This window comes from Camarhynchus parvulus, chromosome 1 (assembly GCF_901933205.1).
Source record: "Camarhynchus parvulus chromosome 1, STF_HiC, whole genome shotgun sequence".
Classification (NCBI taxonomy): Eukaryota; Metazoa; Chordata; class Aves; order Passeriformes; family Thraupidae; genus Camarhynchus; species Camarhynchus parvulus.
The window spans coordinates 10,907,968-10,930,027 of NC_044571.1; the positions used below are offsets into that span (position 1 = coordinate 10,907,968).

The following is a 22,060-nucleotide window of genomic DNA, read 5'->3' on the forward strand; positions in this document are numbered from 1 at the left end:
ACAGGTTACACCCTCAGCATAGGCACATCCACAGTGTTCTTGGTATTCTTGGACTATATAAGGAGTTTTAATGTGATTTTCCTGCTACAGAATTTGTTATGGTAACTGATGCTGTCATAAGAGAAAATGAGTATTTGAGACATGTAGAATAACAGAAGAGGAAATATTGGCCAAATACTGCAGATAGCTTAGTTTGAAAAATAAAACCAAAAAAATCCCAAAGCAAACAATGAAACAAAAACTAAGTAACAATTATTAAAATGCCTAGCTTTCATTAAGATAGGGAGAAAATTACCTCTTCATTAACACTCCTTGATTATTTTGTTTTCTTTATGTGTTGAGTAGGGAAGTAAAAAGTTAACATAGTAGTGAAACAGAAAGAAAATCAGACTTTAATGAGGGTTTTATCAAAAGGTTAATAAACTCTCACCCACCTCAATACCCCAATTTTGCAATGCATTGCTTTTCAGTGCTCATTCTCTATGAATCCTTACAATTATATTTCATTGACACTGAAATGTGTAATAAGAAAAAATGAAATTGAAACATGTTTCAAATATCATTGCAAGAAATCATTGCATTCAAATATCATTGCAAGATTTGATTCATTTGTTGTTGACCAATTTGAAAAGTTAAGGTGACATTGAATTTACTAAGCCTTTATTTTTAGTGGTTGTCCAAAAAGTTTTGCAAGTAAAGTTTTAGGGAGCAGTGTAGGCATACTTTATATGTTGAGTTTAAACATAGGAGCAAAATAGCCCCTTTTAGGGACTTAAAATTGCGTAGATTTCAGCAGGTTTATTGCAGTGAAAAGAACAGCAGATTTTCACCAATAAAACAATGTGTTACTTCAGATAGTGACATACCTGGCACACAATCTTGTTTACTGTCACGTTTATGATAACTGAAAATGTGGACAGAAAATTAGCTTGGAGAGTCGGTGGGTAGTCAGCAATGATTAGGACAAAGTAACCAACCAATACTGTAGGTGGGTGAAGACAGCAAAACAAAAAGACCCCAACCAATTAATTTTAACAATTCAGGTACTGTTTCACTTGTATTACTAGAGAAAAAAATGAAATAAACCATGAATCTTGGAACTCTAGATGTAATTTATCTTTTCTTTTACAATTTTCAGTGGGTTTGGATTTTTGTCTTGGTTGGTTGGTTAGTTTCATTTTTTTGTCCTAATTATAGAGTTTTGCCCATTATTTATTTGGTCAGTGCTTGACAAAATGAAGCTGCTGTATGCTGGGAGACATTATTTGGAATTTCCTTATGTTAGCACATGTATTACACCTTTCCATATTAAAAAAGAAATTGCTAGAGAATATGCTGGTTTTTAATTCAGTAAGGTGCTGTTGCTAATGATAGATGTCTCCCTGAACCTTTAGGAACTGTCGCTACTACTGTGCATTTCTTTTTAGTTAGTTTCTGTAAGTCTTTTTACTACCTAAGTGGAAGTTTAGTACTCACAATTGCAGTCTTCTTTTAAAATTTTTAATCTTTCCAAACTCAGTATCATTGTCACATCTCATTAGGCAGTTTTAATGCCACATACTTTATGAAGAAATGTTAACCAGTGCGCTTTTCATCAGCTGGTAGTGTAAAACACACAAAACATCAGAGCCTCTTAAATGAGATTTCTCATGCCTGTCTTTCTTACTGTGAATTTGTACTAGCTTTTTATTCATTTTATTGAGACCTTCAAGATGAAGTGACTGACCACTGTTTATTTTGGTAACATTGCTTTTTCTGTCCCTCTTTACTTTTGATTTTTCTGGTGATCCTCTTTGTCCCCAGCTGCTGCTATCCTTGTGTTTACCCCCACACCAACTCTGAACAGAAACTTGTCTGCTGGTGTTGTACACTCCCCATGGAGTTTTGGGACTATTCACTCTTACTGCTTATGCTATGGTTAATCTAGACTGACTGTGTTTTTATTTTTCAGGAAACTGAAGCAGCAGTGCAGGCTAAACAGCCGAATGTGGAAGAGGTTTTGTCTAAAGGGCGTCATTTATACAAGGAAAAACCAGCTACTCATCCAGTAAAGGTAATGAAGCAACCTTTAGCAATATCCATTGCTGTGTAATAGGTTATGCTTCCCCTGTTGTACACTTGTCCTTGATGTGCTCTGTTTAAAATCAATAAAGGAACCTGGCAAATGACATTTGTTCTTTTTCCCAGCATAGTCAAAGAAAATGTAATGCTCCCGGCTAAAAATCTTATGCATATTGTGATGGGAATATTGTTTATGACATTAAGGTTGTTTTACTCATTCAAGAGTAATTCACACTGAAAGCAAAAGCAATTTTTGTTGTGTAATTAATGGCAACATGTAGCTTGTTTTTAAACTCCTTTATTTTAAATTTCACTTTCAGAAATTTTGTCAAATTTTAAAAAAATTGCAAATTTTCTAGAAAAGGTGAGAGTTAAGTTATAAACAGAGCACTTTGCTTTCATCTTTTTTTTTCATTTTGAAGGAAAGAACACATGGCAACATAGAACTTTCTCACTCAATTTCTCTGCCAAATTTTATCTAGAATTACTGACTTGATTCTGTTTTGGAGCAGAGGACATATTGTTTGGAAGGCTATGCCTCCCAGCACTTCTCTTTTAGAAAAATGTACTGTGGAATCCTTTTCTTCAGCTCACAAATCAGTTATAAGGGATATTTTACATGCTTTTCCTAAAGACTATGAGGACCTTAATTGAGCCTAGAGTGCAATTTTCTATCCTGTAGAATCTCGAAGTCATCAGCAAGCATCCCCTCCCATGTCTGGTTCAGCTGCTTTTCAAGCAGGAGAACTAGTGAGGTCAATGCCATACAGCAAGACCTTGGTCTGGTTTCTAGTGTTATTACTGCTAATTAGGTATCTGTAAACATAATGGTTAAGAATTCCCAGAAACAGTAATAGTCACTTATTGATTACACTAAGTATCTATTAAAATTGCTTCTGACTGGGCCAAGATAATAAACTTTGTATTTAGAGCTTTTCAAAATGTACAGCACTCCAAAACCACAACTGGCAGAAAAAGGGCTTCTTCACAGATATAAGACGTCTGTAGGTGATGTCTGCAGTGAATTTCTTGTTTTTCTCTCTCTATTTAGTCACTATAGTTGGAATATTCTTTTCCTACTTTTACAAAATTTCCTCTGAATTACTTGTCAATAGATCACCTGCAGATCTCCATTCACAAGAACACATGAATGAACTGATACCCACTTTTGAAATTAATACATGTTTAAGAATTACTTGGTTTCTCATCTTCTTTCCTAAACAGAAGTGCTTAAGAGTTAATATCCCCTTTTGTATACGTGAATTTTTAATGGTCAGTTCTCCTAAACATGATAGAATGTTAGAAGAGGTAAACTCAAGGTGACTTGAGTGGGCAGAAGCAAGACAGTTGGGTGTTTTCCTTGGCTAATAAACCCCTATTTTTGTTGGGAACTGAAATGTCACCTACACACTGAATGGATGATGGAACAAGAATCGTTCCCCAATAACTGCATTTAATCATTTTGTGTGACTTCAGCTGCAGCCTTTGGGGATCTCATTCCACATTTTAACAAGCAGAGAACTCAAAACAAGAGAAAGATAGAGATTTTGTCTTTCTAGATTCTTTTAATTGCATATAAAGAATTGCAGAATGAATGCTGGTAATTTCAAGAGGAAGAGCTAGTATGTGTTTTACGTAAGAATGACAGAAGTATAAATTACATTGAAATTTTCTGTTTAGCCCAAAATTCTGACACAGAAGTACACTCTGTCTATATATTTTCAGTGTTCACATCAAAGACTGAAACTCTCCAATTTTTACCAGATTTACTGGAAAAAGATGACTCCTTAAAGATTATAATGTTCCTTAAGTTATAGTTTTGACAATGATATTAAAAGAGGTGTCTGTGAGGACATTAGTAACTTGCAGAGTAGTGCATATTTAATTTTTAGTCCCTCTTTGATTGCGTTTTACTTGTTTCTTTACATTCTGTAGTTCGTTTAATTGTGCAACCTGTGAGGCTAATTTCTGTTTCAGTGGCTATATGCTGTCAGGACTGTTGAGTTGCTTTCTTGATGCTGTAGGTAGGTTTCCATAAGTCATCATTCTTCCTGAGTGACTTTCAGCAAAGTCTGCTATTTATATGTTTCAACACAAACTTTTTGATTACCTTCAAAATAATTTTCTACATGAAAGGTATTTTGTGGAAGCAAAAATAATTTTTACTCACATTAAGATAGTTTTGGAAAGATATTAGCAAGTTTGCAAAGCTAAAACTCAAAATTTTAGAAAATTGTTTAATTACTGCTGCTCTGGTACCCTTGGTTTAGACTGAACCCAGCTTAATTCAGTTCAGGATATGAACATCACTTACAGTGCAAGCAACAATTCAATACTTAGACCCACAGTTCTTATTTAGTGTGTGGCACAGAAAAAAAGGAGATAACATTACATGCCCTCTTTAAAAGCATTAATTACTTGTCTAGCATTGCTTGACAAATTTGTAGATTATTTAGTTCTCTGAGGCAGCTTTGCTTTTTTCCCTCCATTATTTCCTTAATTCACCACAAATCTTCCCATTCTTTTCAATAAATGAAGTAGAGGTCCTATTGACTTATTCTCACCACAGCCTTTCCTGTGTTCAAAAGTAGTATGTGCCAGAAAATTGGAGATATCCCCGCAATTTATGTGCATTTTATCTGAAATAATGTTCATAGTTAAAATTATTCTGGCATTTCCTAATGCTTAGCTGCTTATCTTTGTAACCTTTATAATATGTTCTCATTATAGTATTTTGAATGTAAATGAAATCCCATGGATTTATATTGACATGTACATAATCTTATCTCATAGTTATGTCACTGAAATAAGTGTATTTTCACACCTTCACTAAGCATACTAAAATAGAATTTTGCAACACAAGTCTGTAAAAACATTTTTGTTGGCAAATGAAATCCTTGTATATGCTGATTCAAGAGTCAAGAATGGGATGAGATGTGTGATCCTTTAAGCACTAGCACTTTAATAATCAGACCTATTCACTTTTATAAAATGGATTTCATGCTTTTGAAATGCATTTCTGTAAAGCTTTTGAAGGTGAGGGAGAGAGAGGTTACTGCTGGTGTCAGTGGCAATAGAAAGGATGTAAGCCCCAATCTCATGATTAACAGCACTTAATCAGAAGAGTTTATTCAGGAAAGGATTTCTGTGCCAGTGGAAGAGCTGTGGTTCCCTTGTCACAGCACTCAATTTGTCTTTTCCTCTGGTGGGTGAGAAATAGTGAGGAATTTATTTTCATTGTTCTCAATCTTGCATTTAAAAGACTACATTTCTCTCTCTAAACATTCATATCTAATTTTAGTGCTGTCAGTAAGATTAGTCCGCATAATGGTGTTAACATTGCTTAAATTGCACCAGTGCTGACATTTAAAGAAAATCTATAAATTTTGTGCTAAGTGCAACATATTTGGATGTTCATGCTTGTCGCCAGAGCTCTAGAGTTGCAATTACAGCAAAATTGTTGTGCTCAAAGAAGTTAACATTTTAATGCATGCATGTTAATTTATGCCAGATGCAAGATCAAACTGTAATTTTGATAGAAGGGTTTAGAACTGGCTGCTCTCTTATTAGTGGTGTAGCTGTTGCCCTGGACAACCACTCTAACGTGTCTGGTGGGCATGTTTTTTATTTGGTTGCTGGCAAGAAATCTCAGGCTCATATATGTAAGAATGATTAAGTAGCTGCTAATGACAAGGATCAATATTGGAATGATGGAATAGAGCCCAACTCCTGGCCCTGCATGGGACAGCCCCAGAATCCTCCTTGTGTCTGAGAGTGTTGTCCAAACCTTTCTTGAACTCAGACTGGCTTGCAGCTGTGACCACTTCCCTGGAGAGCCTAGTACCCAAGCACCCTTTGGGTGACAAATTTTTTCCTGATATCTAAACCTTCCCCACTGCCTCAGAGTCTGTGTGTGAGTGTGTATGGGTACACACGTAATTCAATTTAATGAGCATTGTTCTCCATCCCTCTCCTATTGACCTCTGTCAGCTTAGACTTTAGGTAATTAAAGTACCTTTCTTAATAGGCATCCTGTTTTTAGCACGGCTGGATTGTGATTTTGGCTATATATCTAGTTGTGGATTGAAGCCATAGAATGCTAAAAGCATTCCTGAGCTGCATCAGTACTCTGTGCTGCTTCTTGTGGCAGAGAATCATAGAGCAGCTTAAAGAGAAATGCTGTCTTCATTTAAGAGTTTAGATGCGTCAGCATAGAATTAGCAAAGCTTCATCATTCTTTACAGTAATTAAAGCAAGAAAAAAAGAGAGGTAGAAACAACATATTCAAATCTAAATACCTCTCAGGGTTATCTGAGGACTGATGTTATTCACACTCCAGACTTTCCTGCAGGTTTTGTTTACTGCACAGGACTGTTTGCTCACACACTGAAGTTTATGGTACCCTGAAGATTCCAAAGACTTTTTTCTTTTAATTTAATGTGCAGAAGAATAAATTCTGCATTTGATGTTAGAAGTTGCAGAGGTTTTATTGAAAATCTTTTTGAAACACATAACTCACCTTTCTATTTTAATTTAAAAAATTAAATTTCATGTTCACAGTGCTCAAATGCCAAGCCTCTCAGGCTGGGGGGCTGTCCCTGGCAGGGTCAGGACCAGGCCTTGTGAGGGCAATCAAACACAACCCTGGGGCTCAGGTTGGTCCAGGAAATCACTCTGTGGTCAGGGTCAGGCACCTGTGCTGGTTCTAAGTTGGCTCTGAGCTTCAGCAGCCAAACTTTGAGGAGAAAAGATGCTTTTAGGGCCCCAACACCAGGAAACTCTTTTGTAGCACAGCTGGAAAGGATTTTACTTGTCCCTCTACCCCATTTGTGAAAATTCATTGTTGTATCTTTCTGTTTCATATTTTTTTTTAAATTCAGGCGATCCACCAGATGAAAAAAACCCCAAACACTTATTTTATGTTGCATGTATTTATATTGCATTTGCATTTGTTTACATTACAAATCTCTATTGGATGGGGCCCTGGGGAAGTTCATCTATTGGGTGGCAACCCTTCCCATGGTGGGAGGGGAGTTGGAGCTAGACAATCTTTAAGGTCCCTTCCAACCTAAGACATTCTGTGATTTTGTGATACATTAATGTATGTATTATAAATTTATTTTGTTATCTTCTATTCTAGAAAAAATTAGAAGACTTGAATGCTGACTGGAAGGCAATACAACACTTAATTCAACAACTAAAGGAAAAGCCAGCATTAGCAGCCTTTGGCCATCTATCTTCAGGTGTCTGTAAGTGCTTCATTATATGTATTTTTTAAAAATAGTTGCAAATCACACAGTTAAAATTAAAATGGCTGGTGACTGTCTAAATTAATTCAGCATCATTAAAAGTGCTACTATGGCATTCAAGTTGGTTTTTTATCATTGCTTTTCTATTTTATGCAATGTATCCCAGAAGACAAATTAGATTATCATTTGATGAAAAGGTTGCAGAGTGCTTTTCAAATTATTACTGTTTCAAAGTCATTTTTCTTTCATTCCATGCAGAGGTGAGATTTTGACTTTTTACATATGCTAATGGAGGAAATACTACAAAGGGAGACAAATTGTTTAAATTAAAAATAATAATGTTATAGGTCAAGTACCTGTAGATTGGTCACAGAATGAAATTCTGAAATTATTGCTACTGATGGGGCAATAAAGTCAGACTGTTTCAAAACAAAGCCTGTCTATTAGCAGAGACAGTCATATGACAACATGGTAGGAAGGATTCTGCAGCTAAACACTGTCTGTGATTTATGTTTTTTCGTGTCTTGCATTCATGAATACACAACAAGACATCTGATCTCTGTTTCATTTAAATTATTTTGACAATATTTATATTGGATTATTCTCATATCTCTTTGTGTCTTCTTGTTCCCTACAAGGATTACAAACTCTTCATTTTTTTCCTTGATAAATGGATTTTATTTCCAGTGCTTTCCTTTAAAATGTAGTGATTTAGCATGGGTGAAAAAGAAATGCTTAATGGAAGCACTGTGCTCAATGTGAGTTTCTAAAGTCTCTAAGATTCTTTACTTGATGTTGAACCATTTCAGTTGCTTGAATGAAGAATGTTACCTATACCATTTGGAAAGCTGCTCATCATATGTGGGAGGAGCAGAAAGAAATCTTTCCCCCCAATCTCTGTCAGATTGCCTGTAACTCAGGCTGTGATACAGCTGCAGTAATCACTTGGGATTGGATTACATGTGGGTTGTTGGTCCCTCTTGTTTTTAACACGTTCTAGGGCGTAACATACAATACAAGCTTAAACTGGAGAATTCTCTACCTTCTAATAGTGGTCCTCCAAGACAGCAAAGAAGAAAACCCTTTTTTTCAGAGAACTACATAATTTCTCCATAGAGAGAGGATCCAGAAATTTCAGTACCAGAAGACAGTCCAGCTCCTGCGCAAATAGCATGTATGAGTTCAAGGAAAGGAGTTGTCTTGCTCATGACATGTTGAATCTTACTAAAAAGGAGCTATTATTTGGGTTTAGTCCCTTAGAACTGCTGTGGTTCCAGTGGCAATTATTTCAACTTTCTAAAAAGAGCCAAATACCACTACTATATTTTTAAATGAATAATACAACAGCATTCTTGCTTTGCATGATTTTGTTCCAAGCTGTTCTATAGGAATTCACATATGAGGGAATGAAGGAGATGTGTAATCATTTTTTGCTGTCCTGAACTTGCTGTGTCAGTTTTCTTTGTGAACAGGTTATGTCACTCTTTCCAGAAGGAAAAAATGTTGGCAAGTCGTGAGTTTGCTGTTACAAAAGAAATTATAATAATGGAACAAGAGTGTGAACAGAGAGTAGTAATGTGATATATTTTTATATTACCTCATCACTAGCTGAAGAATTGCAAAATTACTCACCTTAATGCAAGATGTAGTCTCTGACTGCTAACATTTCTGAGACTCAGCAAATGGAATTGTACATGCAGAAAATGAAAGCACTGGTGTTCTGTAAAGGATTAAGCAGGAAGTAAGATTGATTTCTCTTCTGATGTAACGAGAACTTAAAATTTGAACCTGTGCTTATAACATGAATTCATAATTTTTCTTTATTTGAGCCAGTTTACTGTGATCACCTCATTATAGGTGTATTGACATAGAACTGTAGAGTTCAAAAGGGACCCAGGGAGACATCTTGTCCTTTTGCTCAAAGCTCAGTCGATTAGTGCAGGTTGCTCAGGGTCATGTCCAGTCAGGTTTTTAATATCTCCAAGGATAGAGACTCTACAACCTCTCTGGGCAACTTTTTCCAGTGTTGAGCAACTCTGACAGTAAAAAACATTTCTTCCTCTATTCAAGTAGAATTTCTAGTATTTCAGTTTTTGCATGGTGCTTCTCATCCTGTCTCTGGGCTTTATTGAAGACAGTCTGGATCTGTCTTTACTCCTCCAAGCAGATATCTAAACACGTGGATATGATCCCCCTGAGCCTTTTCTTCTCCAGGCCAAGAGAGCAGTTTTCTGCAAAGATAGGAAAAAATATCTGCTACTAAGGTATTTTTGTAATTCATTTAAAAGAATAGGAGGAGAGGAGGAAAGAAATTGAATGTCATGGGTCTAGTAATTCTGGGGTATAAATTCTGCAATTATTTTAACCACTCATATGATAGATTTTTATGGCTTTATTTACTCTGTGTTTCTGGCTCTTCTGAACCATAGGGACTCAAACTGCTTATGGGAGAGTTAGCTTTAACCAAGCCTCCCAGCAGCTAAACAATCTCATTAAAGGTCATTTGTAAAGGAAGATACACCAAATTGTTTTGGAAGAGTTTTGTGAAGCAAGGTCAGTATCTCCTGTTGACCATTATTCACTTCCTGATCCTACAGGGACTTTTAGGGACATCAGGATTGAATAATGTCGACATGTGTATTTGAGACCAGGGAATGAAGATGTAACTGGCTCATCTTTAGTGCCCTGTCAGGTATCATTTGGTCTGGTCTGGTTACAAGATCTCAGACAGAGAATCTTAATAAATTCCATCTGGTGGCTGTTACAGGGGTAAAGCACCCTGGTTATAATTGTTTCTAGATCTGCATATTATAGTTTCTTCAGCAGAAGAAGCATTAAAAAATAGTTCTTCATATTCCAGCAGTCCAGTGTGCCCTCAGGCATAAGGAACAGGAATTACTTCTCCAGCTCAAAAAATGTACTTAGCTGAAGGGTATGCCTAAAACCTTAGCGAAGATTGACTTCCAAGATAAGATGAATCAGGAAGAAAATCACACTTGCTATCTGTACTTGACAGGATAATGTGAAATGGTGTGAATGTCTCTATCCAAGTACCTGAATGCATTGCTTAGCCAGCAGTTTGAAAACATTTTGAACAGAGAGGAAAGCAGTTCTGGAATGTGCTTTTCCAGGAGGGAGAGTTTTTTAATAGCATCATTAGCATTCATAGGGCTTCTTTTTCTTCTTTTGTACTGAAGTGCTATCACTGTATTTACTTACTAAGTTAGGTAAAGGGACATACTGCTTTGTAAACCCCTCTGAATGCATTGTGGGGTGGGAGGAACTCCTGACTTGTCCTGGAGGAAGATATTTTCCATATTTTTTCTTCATTCCAGTGAGATGCTAGGGGAAAATTTTGGCCACTTTTATTTAGAGCTACCTTGAAAATACAATTTCTTTAAATTGATGTGCATTTATTTTTAGTTATGCTGTACTTGAAGTTAGTGAAATTTTAACTACAAATGAATCCACCTGAAAATACTCTGTCAACTAATTTTACATTTTACATATTCATCTAATAAAACTGTGAGTGATACATTATCTCAATACTCTTGCAGTTTAACTTATTCAGTGAAGAGTTTTCTGTGTACAAGCAATTTCTTTTTTTTCTCTTTACTGCTTACAGAAGTTTTTGTCCCTTTCTTGCCTCTTTTTTTGTATGAAATGCCTAATCAAGTGAAACAGAACAACATGTGACTGTGAAATGAATAAAAGAATGACAATTATAATCAACTACAATGGTGAAATTTATTCTGAAAATAGGTAGAATCTGTCCCTTTAAACTTTAAAAGTTATCAGTCTTATTTTGGAGCATCATTTGTGTAGGAGGTCTGAAAAAAGATAAAGATAAAAAATGATTGGTTGTGTTTAACAGATTTTAGCAGAGTTGCATTTGACACAAAGGCTTTTTATGCATTGGTATGTGTTGTACACTTTCTACAAATAATTAGAGGAAAGCTAATTTTGCATCATCAGAGCTAACCATCAGCACTTGCCATCAGCTTTAGTTATCTTTCTTTAAATGCCTGTAATCAATACTCTTCTGTGCTTTCAGTATAACTTGCTTTAGGAGTAGGAGTCAGATAGTGCAGACACAGAGCCAAAGACTGGGCTTCCCTGTACGGGGGAAGAAGGTTTTTCAGGATTTAGAATGGGTGAGGAAGAATGGGAGAGGAGTGAGGGATCACGCTCAGTCCATTAGACTCGAGCTGTAATGTGAAGGCTGTGAGCTGCAGTAAGTTCACCAGCAGCAGTGGTGGTGGAGAGAACTCATCACTTATTAGCCCATATATTCAATTGGGTACAGGAAAGATATTCACAGCAGTCAGTCACCTCCAGTCTATAAAACCTTAAGTCTTGAAGTTTGAATTAAAACAGTGATATTTGGTGATACAGTGATATTCCCCAGTGAATCTGAGGAAAGCAGTGATAACAGAATTTCATTTGCTTATCCTTTGGTATTTTACTTGCAGGAGTATAGTATGTCTCCTGTTTGGGAAATACAGTTTGGTTTTTATTTCTCTGTGAAGCAAATCCCCACCTGGTCTAGGCATGCTGCTTTGTTCCAGGCTTGTAAGATCATATACAACAGTTCTTGAAAAATATCAGTTACTCTGTGTGTGCATTGCTGTGGCTTAATGCAGCTGGAATTCATACTCACTGCTTGCAGTATATAACATAAGAAACAACTCCTGGTGCTGCTACAAACATATGAGTTTTTAGCATTCATGAGTCTGTAGGTTTTTGAGGAAACTTAGCACTAAAAAAGCATGTATGTGAAAATATATACCTTGATGAAATAACTTAAGGCTTAAAACTAAAATCCATTTACCTCAGAAGCTGAAAGTTCTTCTGTAGTGCTAGTGCATGTATTGTATGCATCTGGAATTTTCTTTTGTTTTCAAAATGCATAGTTTTTTATTATTCCATATTGATTAATTCTAAGATAGAGGGATGTACAGATGGACATAGCAGTATCCTGCATTATGAAGTCTGCCCTGTCAAATTTCTGACATGATATTTGGTTAATATTTTCAGTGGGAATGAAGGATTCTTTGTTTAGGAAATTATAACCATTGAAATATATTAATTTCCATGGACATCAGAGCTGGATTGTGTACTGTTCCACTGCCTCTTTAAAAACACACAAACCATTTGTATTTAAGAGATAATCAGGACACAATGACAAAACTGTAAGAAACAAAATAACAACAACTAGCTTTGGGCAAAAAATGCGCAATAGATACACTTTCTTTTTTGTTATATTTCAGAGCTAATATGCTTTAAGCAGTCATTGTTTATGTATTATACCCACTGTTTGAGTGAACACATATGCTGTAGTTCAGCACTGTTTCTCAGAATTTCCAAAAGCTAGTCTTAAAACTACTTGTGCACCTGAGAATATTGCAATATGTGTATTCAAAGGGCAAATTAAAAACAAATGTAAACTCAGATATTTGAGTGTCTATATTGTTTATAGCAGCTGGCATAGTATAATTGAGACCAAGAATACTCAAAATAATTCTTTGGGAAAGACTGAGCAGTCTGTGGGTGTTTACATCTACAGTGTTTTCAATACTATTGGACACCTGTGTTGATATTAAATCTTGATATTAAACTTCTGTTGCACACAGTCTTCACTATTTAAAGGAAGTTTGCTGTCAGCTATTAAAAAGCTTTCATGAGGGATATGGTAGAAAACTTTATTTTCTAGAACCATTCTCCAGAGAGCTGAACAGGTAAAAATCCACAACATGCAACTGTTGGGACAAGTAGTTCTTGTGAACCATTTTGGGTCACTTTGGTTATAGGACACCAGTAAAGAAGATCACTCTCACAAGCTGTAGTAGAGAGAAATGCTATTTCCAATAATGATCATGTGTCTAGAAACATATAGTTTCTGATACTTGTGCATGTTGACTCTAAAAGAAATATCTACTTTTAAAATTAACTATAATTTGGTTTAATGCTATCAAAAGTTTTACAAAAATAAAATGCAAGAGGGAAACTGAATATGTAAAAATGCAGCAGAGAAGTATCACAGAGAACACCTTGAGCTCTTAATACATTAGAGACCAGTAAGAGTAGACTCCTCCTTTATTCAGCTGGCCTAACAAAGTTTGCTCATGCTTGTACAAGTGGATTAGTAAAGGAGCAGATTACTCTCTTTACCTTTTCTTTTGGATAAAGGAATAAATAATGGCTTATATAAATAATTTTCGTAGATTTGGGTTTGAGTAATTTTACTTCACAGACTCATGTAATGAAGAGGTTCAGAGATGCCAGCGTGAGATGGCCCTATTATGGGTAAATTGCCATATATCTGTTTTCCCCTTTATATTCAGGAAATAAGTGTCTAATCATTCCATCTGATTTCCATTAGGAAGCTTTTTTACTTGTCACATATGTGACACATACAGCAAATAACAATATGGCACAAAACTGAATCTGTTACCACTTGATTGGAGATTTTTCAAGGTCAGGACCCAGTTTCACAAGCAGTTCTATTTTTCAATACAGCTGACATCAGACACAAGCTGAAGACAAACTTGTCTAATAAAGCTTTCAGATTCAATTTTCTCTCTGCATATAGCTTCAGGAATCTCTGGAGGTCATTCACAGCATGTGCTGTAACACCAACAGGGAGAAGTAATGAAAAGCATCTATATAAAAAGCTGACACTCTGCCTTCCAAGCTGCATGAATAAAAACATAATAAGCAAGTTTAGAAACACAAATCTCTGTTATTCTCAGAATTTCTATTTTGATCTTTATAACATATCTTGATTTGAGGATTTGCTTCTGGCTTTTCTGACAGGTGAAAAATATATACAAAATATACTTAAGTCACAAATGCCCAATTTGAAGAAAACCAAAGGTTACACCTTTATATTTAACATCCTGTTTCAGGGATCTGGTAGTAGATTCCCCTTTGAAAGATCTGCAATAAACAGGTGTGACAGTGCAGTTTACAAAAGGAATGTGGACCTCTTGCTTTTTCAGGGCTCAGCTGATTAAATATAACTCGCTCTGAGTTAAAAAGAATTTTTATTGTCCTCATACCTATGATGAAACATAAATCAGAAAGTCAAGACAGGACTTGGCTGCTTTACTGTTAATAAAGAACATATGGAACCAAGATCTACTTTTTCTATTCTGTAACAAGTTGTTGAAGCACAGCTGTCAAGATTTGTGATGTAAATAAGATTAATGCTATCATTAGTCTTTCAAACGACCACATTTACCTATTCAATTTTTAAAATACAGTCTGGTATTTTCTTCTAGGAGCAAGTTTGCAGCTTGTTTTCTTTCATTTAATGTCTTGATCAATAGTTAGTAGCAGCAGGATATGCCAGATTTATTTTGGTTAAATCTCATGAAATGTAAATTATAGCATACTGTAGAATTCTTCAGACAATTATTGATAACCTAGATCAAGTGACACAGAGCTAAGTTGCAGTTCTGGTTGGACTTTTTTATATGGCTCCAATAATCTTGGTAACAGAATCCAGTGTTGGTAATTTTCAAAATATCTGGCTGCTATCATTTTTTAAAACACAGATAGAATCAAAAATTTAGATTAGTTTATTCTGGGAAGTATGATAAAAGGGAGTGGAGTTCCTAGCAAAAGGATATGCATAATAAAATGGTAGTTTATACCCTTTTTCAGTTTTTCTGCCTAAGTTTCTAGCCTTCCACCTTTAAATCAGTTTTTTTTAATAGTGTTTAAACCTACTTTCTCTCTCTCTCACTCTCTCTCTCTCTCTCCCCCTCTCTCTTGTTCTCCCCTACTTCTTTTTGTTACAATAACCCTAATTACTGGGGTTTGACTATTCAGATAACATCAACCTGCAAATAGCAGTAATCTCTCTATTCTGTTTCTTTTTGTATAGTAACTAGGCCTATTGACAATTACATTGTGTGAAAATCTCTTTAATTTGCTAGAATGGTAGAAAGGAACTGGCCATTCAGCGCACAATCCTCTTGACCTGTCTGCTCTTTGTTGATTTGTCTCTTTAAAAGAGCAAAGCAAGTCATCTTTTCCTCGTGAAGGGAGCAGTGCTCAGGGACATCCTGGTCGTGTCTTTGACAGCCTTCCTCACATTTCTGTCCTGAGTGGGGCTGCCTCAGAGTTAGGTCTGCTCTAGAGAGAAACAGCCAGCCAAGGAGTGTGAGCAGAGTGGAGGCTACAGGGAATGAGGAGCAAAGCCCATAATTGCTTCTAGGACTTCTGCCCTAGTCAGAGGACATGAGACAATGACAGAAGGACTTGCTCCTTGCACCATAGAAGAATAAAAGGAGGAAAAAGATGGCAAATGAAAACTTCTTCTATTCCAGCTGTAAAATTCTTTAGTCTGATACGTACGAAGTTTATCACTGAAATATCAGATTGCTGTCTTTGTATGGTTTGGAGCAGCAGGGGACATGCAGTGGAGGAGACAGGCAAGAAGAGATTTGCGTTGCTGATGTTTTTTTAACAGTAGATTGGCAGGCAGTCTTAAGTTTCCAAAGACAATTCTTCATAGGGTGAAAGTAAAATGGAGGTTATTTTGACCTGAAAAGTAAGCATAATATGAGAAAACTTGACAAGGATTTCACAAAGTAGTGCCTGATAAGATATTTTTACAATTATGATGAAAAAACAGAAGGTGCTTGTAGTGATTTCAGTAATTCCTTTGTCAAAACAAAGTGACAGTGATGACGTTGCCTTTGAACAGCTGGTTTTAATCCTGCAAATTTTCCACTTGAAGAATAAGGACAGACTTGGAGATTTTTGCATGAATTCTGTAATTCTGTTAAATTAGCTAATAACTGTGCTCCTATTATTTCACAGCTTCTTTAAATCTGTTATGATGTTTATTTTTTTAACTGCAAGGTACCTAGAATTCAACTGGCTTCTTGTTGTTTTGTATCTGCGTACAATTTTTTACACCCTTTTTTCAGATTTCCCCTTGGATAAGACAGCAATTTATGCCGGTTAAATCAATAAATAGACCTTACAAAAATTAGAAGAGGTGATTTTTATGAGACTGTAAAAGTTGGAGCTGCTGGCAGTATGTTTTTTTTTCTTTATGTCAAAGAATTAGCTGTGAAAATTCAGTTACATGCCAATAGCAGTACACTGGAAATGTAAATTGTTGCCATATAGATTGTCATCCAATTGAAGGCTGCATACTAAATCAAGGAACTTGTTACTTTTACTGACAAAAGGAATACTGAGAAGTGCTTGCATCATTTGTGACAGATGTTGTCACAACGTTCTTTATAAGGCAAGTATGTGACAGAATTTGATTTTACAGCACCACAACTTCTGTAGCACAAAACATTCATTTTCATGAAACTCTTTTGTAACAACTGCTCACTGGAGAAGACTCTTATCCTTTGGAAAAAGACAAATGCCTTGTGCAGTGGTATAAATAATACTACTTCTTCAAAAAGTGTATGAAAGGTTCTTGGGCTACCTTTCTTTATTTTCTGTCTGCTTATTTCTCACACTCACTAAAAGGGATCCATTCATACCATAGCCTTTTGCTTTTCAATTTTTAGTGGCCCCATCAATCATGCTGAACTTTGCCTAAGGAAAGGTTCTTGGAGAACGCCATGACAATGCTATATTACTAAAAGGAGACTGAACTTTAGAGCAGTTTATCTTTCAGAAAGGTTTGAGTGGAACAATAGGTCCAAGCAGATTAATGCTACCTCTGTTTACAGATATATATTACAATCTTCAGTTGGTTTTGCACTACTTGTCCCTGGTTGAGTCATAGTCTAATTAGAATCAAATGCTGCAGATTTAAAGTTATTTCCACCACATGTAGAGCAGTCAATTGAATTCTTTATGTACACTGTGCCAGGATTATTTCCACATATTATCTTCTTTCTTATCTGCTTCCTTCCCAAAGAATTCTCAGTTATTACACTATTTCCAATTTGGTTTTTAGAGAGTGTTTGGGAACATAGCTGTACAGGACCACAGAAAGACTGATATTGGAAGGGACCTCTGGAGGTAATCTGTTCCAAACCCCTACTCAGGCAGGATGACCTAGAGGAGGCTACCCAGGATGGTGTTTCTGTGGCTTTTGAGTATTTCCATGAGTGGAGATGCTGCAAACTCTCTGGTTCAACCCATTGCAAGACTCACTCAAAGAGCATTTCCTGATACTCAGGAGGAACCTCCAGTATTTCAGTTGTGCCTGTTTTCTTTTCACTGGTGGGCACTGCTGGAAAGAACCTGGCTCCACCTTCTGTGCACCCTCCCTTCAGATATTTATACATGCTCCCCCCGAGTCTTCTCTTTTCTAGGCTGAACAGTTCCTGCTCTCTCAAGCTTTTCCTCATATAAGAGAGGTCTTGGTCCCCTAATCATCATTGTAGCCATTCACTGGTCTCTCTTCAGTAGTTCTATGGATGTCTTGTGCTAGGGATCCAAGAACTGGATGCAGTTTTCCAGGTGCTGAGCAGAGGGGAAGGATCAGCCCTGCCCACCTGTTGGCAATGATCCTCCTAGTGCAGCCTGTGATGCCCACAGCTCCATCACTTTCCCAGGACTTGAGGTGAAGCTGTCATTCTCTGGGTCCTCCACATTGTCCTTTCTGAAGATAGAAGTGACATTTGTTTTCTGAAGATAGAGGTGATGCTTGTTTTCCTTCAGTCTTCTGACAATTCTTCCTTTTGCCTTGATCTATCAAAGTTTGTAAAAGGAATCCTTGCAATGGTTGATGCCAGATCCACCAGCACTCTACAGGTGAATCCCATCAGAGCCCATGGATTTCTTTATATGTGTCTGCTTTGCTGAAGTATTCCCCAACTTGATTCTCTTCTACAAAGAGCAATTTTTAAAAACTCTATCTTCTGTACATGGAAATTACCTTGAAGTACCTCTTATGACCAAGGGAACTGTTAACATTCCACTTCTAGGTATCTTGCATACACAGAAAGTATTTGCAGAAGCTCTTTGCAGCAACAGGTCACAATGTGAAATTTTTTGCTATGTGGCACTAATTTAACCTCAGCCTAAGGTTTTTATTTACATTATGATGCACACAAGCCAACTTATGTGGTTTATATCACTGAAATTCTTAGTGTTTAGTAGACTCTACCTATTTTCTGTGTTCTTACTCCTGTTGTAATTCAGTGTTTGTGGTGGAAGAGGTTTTCTTCACATTGAGTCAAAGACATATCAAAACATCTTGCAGTTGTGTTTGGAGGAACCTGGAAAAATGCATTGTACAATAAATGGCTTAGTCACACTCCCAGATATAAATAGGAGCATGGCAAGAAAATTCTACCAGATCTATCCTATGACAAAGAAAGAAAAGTCTGAGAAAGCTGACACTTATCTTCCTACTGAATTTAAAGTTCTGATGCCATTTAAAAATCTAGTAATAGTAACAGTAACATTTTAGAAACCATAATTTTGTAGTTATTTTTCAAATATAGCAGTACACATTCACTTGTAAATCTTTTTCTTATAAGAATTTTAACCTTGACTTTTTACTTTCTTTTGAACTTCTAAGGGTTCTTTAGTTTCAGCCTCTTCATCCCACTGCACAGACTATTTTAGATCTAAACTTTAATTAATAATCCCATAAACTATCAGCTTCTTTTCTTTTGCCTTTAATAATTAAAATTATATATAATCCATAATGACTTGTTAAGAGTCATAAAGAACTTCTAGAATTAAAAGGTAGTCTAGGCACTTAAATTGTGTATTAAACTGATAGCAGTAACATATAATGGGACTGTTCCCTAAGTGTGAATGAAATTAGGTATAAAACTTTTACCCATTTATAGTCTATAAAAATTGCTATGTATGAAATATACCTGATACAGTTACCAAGTCCTCTTTTTCTAGGAATTTTTTTTACCAAATATTCAAGACTAAGAAAATCAAACATTGGTGTTGTATTAAAATAGAAAATACTCACTTTGAAACATTATTTTTATCTTGAAAAGCTGATTAAAATGTTAATAAAATGTCAGTTTTGAGATACAATGCCCTAAGGATGCATATTTTCCACATATAGAGCTGTGGGTGGAATTTGGTTGGCAATAATTTTTGATCAACATAAAAACTTTATTTTGAGTTCAGACCACTAAAAAAAAAAACATTCCAAACGTTCCTTGCTTTCAAACTTCAAAGCTGATGGACTTTTTTTTGAGGTAATAACTTTATATTATTCATAATATTTAATCAGAGCTCTGTTGGCCACTATTATTTTCCTTTTAGAGCTCCTTTATGACCTGGAACACCTGGAAGGTAGCTGCAGCTCCTCCGCAAAAAGTGGTTTTGGCAGTGAGCACCTTGCAGGGAGGGGCTGTACTGAATGGGAGAACTTCATGTACTCTTGACTTTATTTCCTTAACACTGAAGGACAGAGAGAGATGATGAGTGATTCATTTATCACTGGAACAAGTCTAAATAAATCAGTCTCAGAAGTGTCTTTCCAGATCTCTCTCCAAGAAGTCTGCTTGGAGTTTAGGGATACACTTGTAGATGCTCAAACTCGGTAGAAAACTGGTTGCAATGCCGCAGCACAAGGGGGAAAAAATTAAAAATGTATTTTAGTAGCTGACAGAATTTCTCCTGTGTATGCTGTGGAGTTTAGTTGTTCCAAGTCAAGCTCACAAGGATGAAGTGCTGGTAAACTGACATGGAGATTTCCCATGAATAAGCCAAACCTGCCTGGTGTACAATGTGGTACCCAGGGAACTGCTCGTTTGCCCACAGGGGGAGTACTCACTTGTTCTGCCGCTAAAGAAGCCAGTGTTGCCTGTGTTAAAATAGCAAATTCACTGTTGTCTGAGTGTATAGCACAAGGTACAGGTACCTTGCTTGCTCAGAGTGAGTAAAATGCAGCTGAGTTTCCTTGACTAAAACAAGAAGGAAGTTCAGTGGGTGTATTTTACTGCTATTCATTGCATGGAGGATTTAATGCCGGCGTCTCCTTTAATTGGTGCTGCTCACAATGGAACTAAAAACCCAGACTAGACCTGTAAATTGAATTAAAATATACATCCAGTTACTGTGTTATTTCTTCTTTGTCAAAAAGCTTTGACCAAGTCGATGCAGTTATCTTACATGGTTACAACTTAACCAGCACTAAAAGCATTCAGAAGGATGGTTACGAACATTCCTGTGAACTGGGGCAGTTCTGCATAAAGACTGTGGCTTGAAAGAGGGTGTTTGAAGGGCTTTGAAGCTTTTTGAAAGCATTGTCATTCTTCCTGTCTGTTCTGGTCCTGTTCAGTACCTAAATAAAGAGTTTTATTTGTTTTAACTTGTCAGTTTCACCCTCTCTTGAAACACAGCACTGAAATAAGCAGAGTAAAAGGGGGGAAAATTCTTTCCTTGCAATTGGCTTCATTCTGTTTTACTTGGGTTTGCATTCAATATTTGAATTTCAATTTCATGTCACATTCCAATTACTCTAACTCTTCAAGTTTAACATTACAGATTAATTTTAAGATAGAAAAAATACCAATGTACTCTCAATTTCATCAGTGTATTTCAAAGTTCAAGAACAAGTTGAAAATCACACCTATTATTCTGTGTTTTATTTTTCTTCTAGTATTGTTCTGTGTTAAAAAGCAGAACGTGCTAATGAGAAATCACCTTAAAAACTTTATATTTCTGTGATTTAATGTCTTAAATTCTAATTTTCCTTTTGGTTTTCATGCTTATCATATCACAGAAGTGAATCATTATAAATGGTTTTAAATAAATTGAAAGATGAAGCCCTTTATTTTTTTATGACATGTCTCATTAGGATAGCATTTATTACTCAGATACTTAAAAAAAAAAATTATTCAAGTTTTGCATTTATAAATTAATTGACCTGAGAAAAATCCAAAAACAAACTAAAAATAAAAAGACCCCACCAAAACCAAAAGCAAAATACTGTCCCCTTTGAGTCACAGAAACTGTCAGTGGAGTTCTGGATAAATTTTTTCAGAATGAGATCTTTGGTACATATTGTTGATAATGTTGATTTATATTTGTCTATTATTTTTATACAGTTCTGTTAAATGAACTGTGTCATATCTTTGCAAGCATAAACAAAGAGAAGTAAGAGATAGATACTGTTCTAAGGGGCATTTGTGTTCTGTGGGGAGCTCAACTATACAAACACTTTCTAGAGGTAATTTTTATAAATAATTTGATAACTCAGATATTCTAAGGGTCAGTCAAACTGGAACAGATTATTGCCATCCTTAGAAGTTGATGGTAGATAGTGGTGGATCTTGATGTTTTTAGAGAAGATGTTATACTGGACTGTTGCACTTCTGCTAGTACCTTATAACATTTTTTGTAATATTTGAAGTTTCTTGATGCAAAAGAACTACATCAAGGAAAAAGAAAAACAGAAATAATTAAAAAAACCACACAAAAACCAGCCCAATGGATTAAAAAAAAAAAAAAAAAAAAACCAAAACCAATAAGCCAAAATCCAGATCAGTAAATCCATAATCATTAGAAGGTTAGCAACACCCTTTTCTGAAATGGCTGCCACTGGGGGAAAAATAAATAAATAGATATTTAATATTGAACTTGTGATTGTGTATTTAGGTCAAAAATACGTGAGATGCAAAGAGATGCCTAAGTCTACTGATGGATGTCCCAGTTTGGAAAATTGTACTTCAACTTACCTGAATACTGATGAGGACAAAAATTTCCTCTGAGATGAGACAACTTCTGTTTAACCTACGTGAATGCCAAATTAGACAACTCTTGTCCTGTTGTCTGAGAAT

At 35.9% G+C, this 22,060-nt stretch overlaps 1 protein-coding gene across 8 annotated transcripts in view; it reads left to right on the top strand.

Moving 5' to 3' along the window:
- DMD (dystrophin) overlaps positions 1 to 22,060 on the top strand; it is a 1,148,514-nt gene that overhangs the window by 802,188 nt on the left and 324,266 nt on the right. For all 8 annotated transcript variants that reach the window (XM_030961382.1, XM_030961390.1, XM_030961407.1 and 5 more), the window contains 2 exons: positions 1,952 to 2,053; positions 7,202 to 7,310. In XM_030961382.1, the coding sequence (XP_030817242.1) occupies positions 1,952 to 2,053; positions 7,202 to 7,310 (211 nt within the window). The remainder of the gene's footprint in view (positions 1 to 1,951; positions 2,054 to 7,201; positions 7,311 to 22,060) is intronic.